This window comes from Linderina pennispora, assembly GCF_002104995.1.
Source record: "Linderina pennispora strain ATCC 12442 chromosome Unknown DL89scaffold_221, whole genome shotgun sequence".
NCBI lineage: Eukaryota > Fungi > Kickxellomycota > Kickxellomycetes > Kickxellales > Kickxellaceae > Linderina > Linderina pennispora.
Window position 1 is genome coordinate 1 of NW_024468469.1, and position 11,915 is coordinate 11,915.

At 52.5% G+C, this 11,915-nt stretch overlaps 2 protein-coding genes across 2 annotated transcripts; both read left to right on the forward strand.

Annotated features, from left to right (window-relative positions):
• The first annotated feature begins 688 nt into the window (after positions 1–688).
• DL89DRAFT_273468 (uncharacterized protein) lies at positions 689–2,521 on the forward strand. Its single transcript, XM_040889068.1, is given in 9 exon segments — positions 689–807; positions 837–1,109; positions 1,136–1,231; positions 1,271–1,356; positions 1,409–1,588; positions 1,623–1,712; positions 1,788–2,305; positions 2,325–2,355; positions 2,387–2,521. The coding sequence occupies 9 exon segments, from the start codon at positions 792–794 to the stop codon at positions 2,429–2,431; spliced, it is 1,335 nt and encodes a 444-aa protein (XP_040738909.1). The 5' UTR covers positions 689–791; the 3' UTR covers positions 2,432–2,521.
• Positions 2,522–9,636: 7,115 nt separating this feature from the next.
• Positions 9,637–10,229, forward strand: DL89DRAFT_276908 (DUF775-domain-containing protein; the record flags this gene model as incomplete). Its single annotated transcript, XM_040889405.1, has 4 exons — positions 9,637–9,666; positions 9,689–9,745; positions 9,781–9,963; positions 10,002–10,229. 4 exons carry the CDS (start codon positions 9,637–9,639, stop codon positions 10,227–10,229), a joined length of 498 nt encoding a protein of 165 aa, XP_040738910.1.
• Between the last annotated feature and the right edge of the window lie 1,686 nt (positions 10,230–11,915).

Genomic DNA, 11,915 nt, shown 5'->3' on the forward strand with positions numbered 1-11,915 from the left:
AGTGCCAGTGTGTCGGAAAATGAAGTTCCCTTGCCATCCTTTCCATCCAGCGCTCCACAAGAACACACAATGCCCGCTGCATATCTGCTGTAGTGAACACATGCACCGTCCACTTTTATGAAGCAAAACAGGTCCTCCAGCGCAGGTACCAGCTGTTCACAGTTAGGAAATTAGAGTGTGGGGTGTGCTGAGCCGCTCGGTGCTCGACACAAGGTGACGAAAGATTTGGTGTTAATATGCACTGTTGGCCAACCATTTGCAGTTGTCAGAAATGAAATGGGCGGTGCCAAGCAGGTTTTCAGCTACGGAATGTCAGAAAGCATCGCCAAGAGTGGTGTGTTGTTCCTTTGTTCATGTGGCCTACTCCCTGTCTTCCCAAAGCCAGAGGGCATCCGCTCTCTATTCTGGCTTGCTGGGTGCCTGCTGACACAAAACCCGCCGTTTTGCTCGATTTCTTCTAGCAAGTTTATGTGGGGCACCAGGTCACGCCTGCTCGGATATGCATTCTTTTCTCCATCCACTTGCATGCAAACTGGCTTGCTGAGGGAGGGCGAAGGGCAATTTCAGGCAGGGTTGTCAAAAAAAAAAAAGACAGCTGGGAGGCAGACAGCAATGAAATCGGGTATTTAACCATAGAACTGGCGATGGCCGAGCTGCTCCTCCCTTTCAACTCCACCACTACCACCACCACAAACCCACTCCAAGCAATAGCTCTTCCACCTCTCCTAGCTTATTCAGCACCCTTGTTCTAACCTTTGGACAACCTTTCACCTTTCACTCAAGTGGTTGCAATGGATATCGACCAGAGTGACAACCAGCTAGCAGTATCCCCCAAGTCGACATCGCCGGCCTGTGCGCATCGTCGCTGTACCCTGGCTCCACCTATATGGAGTACACCCGCATTATGGACTTCGCCAAGGCAAATCCTCATCGTGCTAGGGAACTGCCGGACTCTGCATTTAGCGTGCTCTTCATCCATTGCCGCGTCGAGGATGAAAACGAGAGTCCCTCGTTGCAGTTCAAGTATCCTCGCGAGTGGCTTCTCAACTTGCAGTTTCTCATTGACCATGGCAAGCTGAACCTAGTATCCGAAGTTCGTGTCATCATGCGTGGCCCAAGCTGGCAGCCCTTGGAGCTAGGTACAATTTGAAGGACGTTGCTACTGATATTGGCAGGCCACTTCCAAACGTGCGCTCGATCCTCTATCTCGGAAAAGGCATTTTCACTGCAGGTCGTCTCCAGACTATTGAAGAATAGACCAGCGATGCAGAGGAAGCCGTCAAGCTCATCAAGCGCCTTTTCCCCCAGGTGAACGATCTGAAGTATCACCTGCACACTGCATTGCGTTTCAGCTGGGTATACTATACTTCCTGATGATGCTAACCCACTCTATGAACTCACATTCAAGGCGTGTGTGGAACAGCTGGAGCATCTCCAGCTTCACAATCCTATCCCAACAACCATCACCAAATTCCCTGAGCATGTCGTCTCGCTCTCTATCAACGCCGATTATGTTCGCGGACGTCCTGACCTGCCTCCCGTTGCTACCGACTGCCTCAGAGTGCTCTACCTTCTAAACAGCACTGACGTCTTCCCGTGGCAGCTGTTTAGGACATCCCAAGGACGGCTGTTTTGACTGCCTTGAGGAACTGTCGTTGCAGTTCACCAGGAGGGCTGACAATCCTGTGGCATTCCCCGGCGACAACATCCGTGTCAGTTTCCCAACCTGAGCACTCTGCGTTTTCGGTGCGTCGTACGTCTACCACAATCTCTACACGTTTTTCCAGGCGTGTGGCATCGCTAGTATGGAGATAGTGGACAAGCCATCCGAGTTCGGCAGCATCAACCAACACACACTGGAGACTGTGAAGAGTCTGACAGTCGGTCATCCTCCAGGCAAGGTAGCTGACAATAGCTACTCATCGTCTTCTATTGAACGTCTATTCATGCTGCCGGCCAATATCGAGAAAGCCAGATTCACTTGCATCAGATGGCCGTTGCCTATGAACATCGCATGGATCAATCTGCGCGACCTGTCGTTCTCTGCTAACATTGCCACCAAGAGTATCCTCGCCAATCTGATCGTGCAGCTTCCGGTGCTACAGCTACTCAACATTAACTGTGTGACAATGGTGACGGATAACGTTGACAAGACAGTGTTCTCAGACGAGGTATCCCGGATCACCAAGTTCGGCCAGATTCTTGATCCCCTTGACGACTCGTCTATCAGCGACAGTGTCGAGGAGTTCGAAATCATGGTCCAAGAAATATTCGACATCGAGGGGTTTTGCGAGGCTGATCTCTCGTCTGCCGAAGGTATCGAGGATTAAGGTCCACCCTCATTGGGTCCAAGACGTCCAGAAACACACTTCGCCATTACTTTGAGGTGACGCGCACCATCGACATCTCCGCCTACCCTCAAGTGCTTTGATTTCCTTTTACTTCTCGTTTGTGCATATTTTAACCCTCAGAGCTCTGGTCTCAGGTGGCTGAGGTGTGTTGTCAGAGAATAACACCGCTGCTCCATGAAAACATGTGTTTGGTCGACAATTCAGCCGCAAAAAATTGACAAGCCATCGATTGTACCAATGTTGTGCCGGTGGACCAATGGCCCTAACTATTAGGTGTGAGGCTTGGGTGAAACAGTTCGGTTAGGCCAAGTGTGTTCTGTCAGTATCAACGTTGTTTCTTGTGAAGAAAATACCGGTGTTTTTGAAAATATACCGATAGACGTGCATTTAAAGAGCGAGGGGACAAAGAAAAGCTATTTAACTGCGCCATCAGTTCTGATGCATGTCATAGGTGGCATTTTCAACAACATTAAGATAGTAGGTACCTACAGATTGAAAAGGCAGGTTGCCATTACTGTGGCTGGCTTAGTGAAACAGAGTCTACTACTCTCTATGCAGAGAAATACAGTGATAAAATTGTATTAGTCAAATTAGCCACTGGCATGCTGAGGTATAAATAGGCAGTGCATCGAATCTGGACATGTGCCTTGCAAAAATCTACCATTTAACTATTTCGTTCAAACACGCCAAAATCATGGGTTCTCCGCCTTCCTACCAGCTGATTTCGAGACAGTGCGAGTATAACGTTGAAGGGGAAATACATGAACCACATTCTCAACTTGAAGCCAACAGAATATTGACCTTAATGCGCACCCAGCGATGACGGCACTTGTGCTGTCAACATAAAAGCTGACAGGGAGCCGTCAGGCACTCGTGCTGAAAATTATGGCCAGTTGAATAGCATTGTCCAAAAGGAGTCTCACGCACGCGGCTATAACTTTCTCTTCAGGTTCAATAAAGCTGTTCATTCCCTTTGTTTTTTTGCATATGCCTTCCATGATTGCGACAATAGGACCATCATCTGTGGCTATGAGGGCTACCTTGCAAAGGTATCCGCAATTGTATACTGCTTGGACTCATAGGAGTGTATTGTTGGCTATACATACCAGTGTCCCTCAAGGAATGGGCTTAGGTGAGAAATATACAGAGTATGTATCCGCTCTAATCGCCCTTGACCCGGTGCTCCATGTCTGCTTTTACCGCTGGCATGGGCAACTACCGCCAATACGCCAGTAGCAGAAAACATGCAGACAAAGGGAGGTGTCACTGAAACATTCAACTATCCAGGGCATAAAAATGTAGCAAGGAAGACACGCACCGTGGACATCCAATTACCTTTTGCTGATTATCCACCCTTCTGAGATACACATCAATTTTCGCCATAAAAGAACAGAGTCCACCATGAACGGACTTCAGACCAGCATATTCCGTATCTTAGTCCGTTAAACTAGGCATTAAATAACTATGACGAAGATAGTAATGGTGGCAAGGCATCTGGGTCACGTTTTCTATTTGGTTGAATTAGTAACAATTTTACAATTGGGTACAAAGTGCAGCCCGCTTTTACAAAACTCTCCAAGTGACATACAACTTCCTTTTTGAGACACCGCTAATAGCTAGATAGATGGTATCCAGCGCTCAATTGCACCTACTTTTTATCTGCTCCCTAGGCTAGGGATCGCTGGAGGCACGACTCTGGCTGAGCCACCAAAACAGCTTGCACCAGCAGTATTTTGGATTGGTTGTAGGCACTCTTTTATCCATGGCAGCATCAGCGTGTGGAGCATGTCCGTATTGCGGATGTGTGGTGTCCGCTGTATTAGGAGCCCGCAGTTGAGGTGCAACCTCGGAGAGTGATGCAATTAATAGCCAGCATTTTTGCTGATTCCAAAGAATGATCGAAACGTTGGCCATAAGGCACGAGATCACAAAAATCGCTGTCCGCTGCCATCTTGATCGGAGACCAAAAAAAAATCTTTCTTTCGTGTTTTACCGACTGTTTCAGATCTTTTTATGCTTAGAAGCTCGTTCACTAGGCTTTTTACTCGACCCTTCACTCGACCGACCCTCCGCAGTCTAACTACCCTTAAAACAGCCATGCCCAAGACTATCGGAACGCACAGCGGCACCTTCCACTGCGACGAGGCCCTGGCCTGCTACATGCTTCGCCAGCTGCCCGAGTACAAGGACGCCACCATCACCCGTTCGCGCGATCCGGCCACGCTTGACGCGTGCGATATTGTCGTCGATGTTGGCGGTGTGTACGACCACGAGAACAAGCGCTACGACCACCATCAGCGCGGCTTTGACGAGCAGTTCTCTGAGAAGTTCAAGACCAAGCTCAGCAGCGCAGGTCTGATCTACAAGCACTACGGCAAGGACGTGATAACTGCTGTGCTTGAAGGAAAGGTCAGCGAGGTCGAGGCCGAGATCCTGTACCAGAAGCTCTATGAGGTCATGATCGAGGGCATCGACGGTATCGACAACGGTGTGTCGCAGTACCCGGAGGACCTGGAGCCTGCATACAAAGAGTCGACAAACCTGTCGTCGCGTGTTGGCCGCCTTAACCCGTGGTGGAATGAGCCCGAGGGCGATATGGATGCGCGGTTCACCAAGGCTATGGATATGGCCGGCGAGGAGTTTTATGGCCGCGTGCGCTACTATGGCCTCGCGTGGCTGCCAGGCCGCAAGATTGTCGAGGATGGAATCAACGGCCGGTTTGATATTGACCGCAGCGGCCAGATCGTGCTGTTTGATCAGTTCTGCCCGTGGAAGGATCATCTGCATACGATCGAGGAGGAGATGCTGGCCAAGGACCCAGAGGCTCCTAAGATCCTCTACGTGCTGTACCCGGATACTTCCAACGCGTGGCGTGTGCAGGCTGTGCCGGAGAAGCCTGGAGCCTTCACGTCTCGTCACCCGCTGCCTGAGGCATGGCGTGGTGTGCGCGACGAAGCTCTGTCGGAGCGCACTGGCATCGAGGGATGTATCTTTGTTCACCAGGCCGGATTCATTGGCGGTAACAAGACCCGCGACGGTGCCCTGGAGCTTGCTCGCAAGGCGCTGACTATGGACTAGGCGTGTGCTCATCCATTCTGCTCATCGGATCCATAACACTATTTCAAAAGATAAAGGCTATCAATCATTCTCGCAGCGTGCCGCCAATGTAGATGGAATATGCTTAGCTTGTCGTATCTTTGTGTATGTTCTATCATCGAGAGGCAACTTCAGAATGTCAATAATCAAGGGGGCCTTGCTCGATCTCAGCGGCACACTCCACATTGACAAGGTCGCGACACCCAACGCAGTCGCAGCGCTAAGGAAGCTGCGTGCTGCCGGCGTCAAGGTACGGTTTGTCACGAACTCGACCAAGACCAGCGATGAGCGCCTCTACGCAAAGCTGACCAAGCTTGGATTCGAACTCGACCGAACTGAGATATTTACATCGCTGAGTGCAGCCAAACGACTGGTCCAAGAGCACAGCCACCGGCCGCTGCTGCTGCTAGAGGACGAGGCTCTGGAGCAGTTCACCGATATCGACCAGTCGGAGCCGCACACAGCCGTGGTGCTTGGCCTTGCACCATCCAAGCTCGACTACACCAACATGAACCGGGCCTTCACCGCACTGATGAACGGAGCAGAGCTGGTCGGCATTCACCGCGCCAAGTACTTTGCATCGTCTGAAAACACACTGTCTATTGGCCCAGGCGGGTTCATTGCTGCGTTGGAGTACGCGACAGGCAAGCAAGGGGTGCTTGTTGGTAAGCCCAAGAAGGAGTTTTATGAGCTGGCGCTCAGAGACATCGGACTGCTTGACCAGCCTGGATCGGTGGCCATGGTTGGCGATGATGTGCTGGCTGATTTAGGCGGTGGAGCACAGGAGCTTGGGCTCAAGCGAATCCTGGTTCGTACTGGAAAGTACATGGCCAACGATGAGGCCAAGGCCGAGGTCCCTCTGGACGGCACATTTGACACATTTGCCGATGCTGTCGACAAAATGGTTAGCTGGTAGCACTACTAGACTTATGGCACTCGCGATGCGAGCTCAGCTGCTCTATTTTTATTAGTCCTGGAAATGGATGTCGTCTAAATGGCTGTTTTGGAGCGAGTCGAGTGAGAAACTCACATCTCATCTAGCAGCGGAACAAGATGCTGGACATAAGGTGAGATATGCTCGGTGTCGAGGATGGCCTCGAGTTGGGCAATCGTCTGCTTGTTGTCCCATGTGTTGCTGACCCATCGCCGTAGTGAAGGCAGTCGTGCCATGAACCATGCGTGCTCGATTATGTAGCTGGGATCCTGCAGTAGGCAGTGCGCGAATGTAGTGTGCAGGTACACAATCGATGTGCTAATCGCATCGTACGTCTCGGGGGTCCTGCCATCGTCATATGAATCTTCAAGCAAATTGACTGGGCCAGCAACAAACACCATTAGGTGCAGCTGTCGCAGACACTTGAGCTGTCGCAACAGCTTGACCAGGTGGCCACGGTCAGCAATGGCGTTGATTGTGAGCTGCTCTAGGCGCTGCAGCTGCACTGTATCCGGAACCGAAAAGTACGAGACCATCGAGTCGGAGAGCAGCCCGTTGGTAATGAAGAACGGGTCGGCGCCATTGAGCTCCAGGTGCCGGACTGTGCTGTCGGATATGAATAGCGGGTGCGCCCACGGCTCAGAGTTTTGGTGGTCAGAGTACGTCCAGTTGCCAAAGTTGACGCCCAAGGATTCCAGTGCTGTCATTTTCGAAATGTCAAGCGGCTGGGTGCCGTCGTTCTCTCGAATGCGTAGCTCCTTGATCTGGCCGAGGGGGAACAAACTCAGGTAGTCCATTATATCACCCTGGTACCCAGTCAGCTCCAGCCGCACCAGGGCCGGGAATGCGATACTGGTAAACACACTGGTGTCTGGCAAACTCGGCCGCTCAGCCTTGTCATTGATGTGAAGCACAAGTGTATGCAGGTTTTCAAAATGCAGCTGGTTTTCGAGCTCGCCGTAGAAGAAGCCAAGCAGCATTTTCGGATGTAGCGATGTGATCTTCAGATACTCAATAGTTGACGCGCATAATTTTGTACCAGGAACCTGGTACTTCCGCCCATTGACCAGCATCCCCAGCCTCCTCAACCGCGGCAGGAACTTTGTGAATGTGACCTTTCTAACCGAGCAGTCGATGAACTCGATGGTCTCGAGCGTGTCCATTTTCGCCACAATAAATTCTTCGAGCACGGCCTTGGTAAACACATAGTTGCATTCGAACTGGTAGACGACCCGGGTCACACATGGAAGCGCCCTGGCCAGTGCCAGATTGAGCCGTGTCAGAGCCTGGTCGGAATAATTCTGCACCTTGATGTCCTTATTAAGCCCACCCAGCAGGTGCAAGGTGGTTATTGTCGGCCACTGCTGGTCAAAGAACCCGATGCTCTCGAGTTCCTGATGCGCTTTGTCGGGGGTCAGCTCAGAGACGAAGACGAGCAGGAGTTCGTGCGCGGCATCGGAGCACACATTGTCGATTATTTCTCCGATGTTTGTCTTGATCTCGCACTCGTCCTGTGTGTCTTGGCTCCTGCTGTCGATGCTAAAGTAGGCTTTTTTGTACAACGCGGCGCGTGCATGGTGTCTGAATGTGCGGGATACCGCTATGTCGGGAATGTCAAGGCCGGCCTCATCACAGTAATGGTACGGGTAATTGCGGCCGCCTTCGCGGAGGTACAGGAAGACCCTGGCCAGCATATCTGCCGGCAGAGACTCGAATGTTGACATGCAAAGAGGCGTACAAATAATGCAAGAAAATAATTTTTGCTTGGCACGGGTTCAGGGAGAGAAAGGAAAAACAAGCTGATTCAGGAACAGGACAGCTGGTGCATGAGGGGAGGGGATTTATACCTGACAGCTGTACAGGATGCTGGGTGTGGGGGAGAAAAGGCTTATTGTGCGTTGATTTTCCATTGCTGGCGTGCGGCGATCAGCCGGGTATGCAGACGGGACAACAAGGAAGCCCCGGGCGTCGCGGCTGTGTTTGGCGAAAGCCCCGATTGACCAGAGGCCAAGCGCACAAAACGCTCATAGATAAGAAACGCACATTTGGCCAATAGGTAGTGCACATCTCTATGTGAATGCCAATCGCCATCCCGATCCCCAGCCTTTCTACTGGCACCTAGGTGACCGCAGTCGACCATGGTCTACCTGTGGCGAGATGGTACCCTCCTGCTTCTACTGGGTCTCTGTGCGTGCTTGTGAATCATTGCCACGCCATTCGGAGCAGAAGGCAGATCCATGGTACGCGTAACAATCTAGTCCGGGGAAGGCACTGCAAATTGCCGTGTTGTGGCGGGATCTCAGATAATCTCATCGCACACATACTTCGGTACATGGGCGCATATACAGTCGGCAGCCCTGTAACCGTGGGATCCATTGTCAGTGCGCGCATGAATGAGGAATATGTATTAGTAGAGGGCTGTGAGTGCCTCCCTGAAGAATGACGCCATTCGAAGCCTGGGTTAGCTCAGCATCTCTGGGAAAAAAATACTAGTTAGGAAAGTCGCAAATTACAGAGTACATGGACTACAGCATTTGGGGATCTTAGAGCTGAGCATGCTCGCCCTTGATCAGCTGCTGGATCTTGCCTGACTTGATGGCCGCCAGAGTATCGTCGCACCCGCCAATATGGTGGCCCTTGACGAAGATGTTCGGCACCGTGCGCTGCTTGGTGAGCTCAGCCAGATACGCCTGGATGTCGGAGCCGTTGGCCTCCTTATCGAGCTCGATAGCCTTGAATTCGACGTTGATGCCCTTCAGTGCAGCCTTGGCGCGGTTGCAGTAGGGCAGTAGCTCTTCGAGAACACCATTACAGCGTTCTCGTTGATAAGCGGCTTTACGATCTTTGAGATGGCAGTCATGTCTACTGGCTGTGATGCACTGGCGCCCATATAGGTTGGAAAAAAAGTCAAAAAGTGGAAAGGAAGGGAAAGGAAGGGTTGACAAGAGTCGAGTTGCAGCCAGAACGGCACAGAAGCAGTCTTGGTCTCCCTTTTATCTGAGCAGCAGACCGCGATATTTGTAATCCAATCACGCTCATGTGATTTGGTCAGTGAGCCGTTTCCGCCAGTGGTCTTCAAAAGCCGGGCGCTGGGGTGCGACCACTGACGACACTGCTCTCCGTCTTGTTTTCTTTCAACACGCAGTTCCTGGTGCATCCTTTTTATATTTCTTCGGGCCGATTAGTAATAGACCTTCCCCACCAGCACCACGCAGTCTACGGATATTATACCTTGTGTACCACGCGCGCCAGATCATGTTTGGGTGTATTGTGGCTGGTCGGCTGGTGGCAGACAAACCTGCGCCAGGTTGACGTGAACAAGTATGTGTTTGAATTGCCCGAGGCGCACCTCATTAACCACCTGGTAGTGTTTCCTTGCTGGGCACAATCCCGTTCGAGCCCGGGTACGCAGCCACTGTGCACCTGCTGTGGCCCAACAAGGACTGGCAGTTCCTCGGTGTGCTGTCCAACGACAAGCCAAGCGCGATCTTCCGCCTCAAATCGACAATATCGCCCGAGGAGGCAGCGCAGATGCCACATATGAACGCCGAGCTCGGCATCTCCATCGAGCCAGTCCAGGCGGTCGAGCAGGAGTTCCAAAGGCGCGGGGCACGTCGCAGGCAGTGGTGCCGGCGGGACAGCAGGTGTCGCCGCAGACAGCCCAGGCCTTTGCGCAGAAGACGCTGGGCAACCTGTACGAATATGCGATGTCGTTTGCGACGCGTGCCGACTCCTCGATGGGATTGATCGGGTCTGGCGCCCCGGTCCAGGTTCTGCCGACAAAGGTGTTTGACGACTGGTACAACAACCTCCTGCGAAAGATCCGGCGGATCCAGCAAATTCGATGAGCATGTGAGTCCGCGCTAAGAAAAATAATTGTTTATTAAATGTTTCAACGGCTCCATAACGCGCCCACAAGGGCAGCGCAGACGACACCTGGGGCAGGGTGCGCTTTTTTGGGGAGGGGATATTTCAATTGGCACTCCTCTCAAAAACCGAGCCTGGAGGCTTCGTTTTGAAGTCTCTGCTCACTCTTTTTTCCTCGGATCCATAGCTCTGTGCGGTAGCTATATCCAGCGCCAAGGAGTTGGCGTTTCATGTACGGGGAGGCCGCACACCAAAGCCGAGGTTTATCACTCGGCGGGCAAGAGCTAGCCGCTCGCACTATATCCCCGCCCGCCGCGTTTCATGCCCTCGCAACATCCACACCAATCGCCCCAAAAATATGAGATAGATTTCTCGCCACGCAGCGCCCGAGCGGAAGTGGGCTGCAGCTTACGCTCAGCACAGCGGCATCGCAGCGCAATTGTCCGTAGCCTGCAGCAATGCGAAAAGCAGTCACGCATGGGGGTGAAATTGTGGTACGGCCCAAATGTATTATAACCTCGACCAAAAATGTTTTTATACAGACTACAGCACCTTAAAGGCGGTCGCGCGACCACTGGCTCTCGAACTTGCCATTCGGGTCCATCAGCTTCACGTTCTCGGACTGCTTGACGTGCAGCCACGGGTACGGGTTGTTCTTCTTGTCCCAGACGACCTCGGGTTCTTCAGGCGCGGCTGGCAAAGTATCCGCACACGCCGAGCGCGCCGACACAGATGCCGTAGATGGGGATCAGCTCCGAGCGGTACCAGTGCTTCTTCAGGTAGAGCTTAGTCGCGTTGGTGAACATGGCCGAGTGTGTAAAAGAGTATGAGAAAATCTAAATGGGATGGGAGAGAGAGAAGAGAAGCAGGCGTGCGAGGAATGGCGGTTGGGGAGAGAGATGTTGAAGGAACTCGTCGCCTTCTATATATACGCCCGCTGTTCACAAGCCCAGCGCTACAGGGAAAAAGATAAGGATTCCTGCTGGCAGGCGTTGAAATGGCTGTTGGTTGGGTGGGTGGGGGAGGCGCGGAACGAGTCGGATTGCCATATACGAGCTTTTTTCATACACCTACGGGAATTTGTTATTTGCGGGATGGCGTCGATCCCCAACGACGAACAGGCTCGCACTAGCTCGCAGTGCTAGCAAACCGAGTCACAGAGCCCAGGGCGCAGACACGCCAACCACTCCTGCTCTGTAACACCAGCCGGTACATGGACTCTTGACCAGTTATGCCGAGCAGCGATCGCGGAACGACGTGTGCCGCACAAGTAACATAGCCACGGTCCGCTGCTTGGCTGTAGGATTAGCAAATGTTATGAGCAGAGGCTACACTGACAAAAAAGCCTCGAGTGCCTTCTATGAAATTGGGTACCCAACTACCCAGTGGTCGGGCAAATGACGGGGGCATGCGCAGTCGACAAAGTGCTTCCGCCACGCCCGAATCATGCCGCCAACTCCCGCGGCACACATCTGCCTGCAGTCCTGACACATGCCTGACACATGCTGCTATCTGCCAGCATGCCGACGACTATCTCGCCGTGGTCCTGGAATTCCGGCCACGCACCGCGCCTTGAGCTCGCATAGCTCCCGGAGAACGTCTGGTAGATCGGCGGCATCGGCGTCCGGCAGCTGCGCCTGGGAGTCGGCAGACAGCAGCGAGCAGTG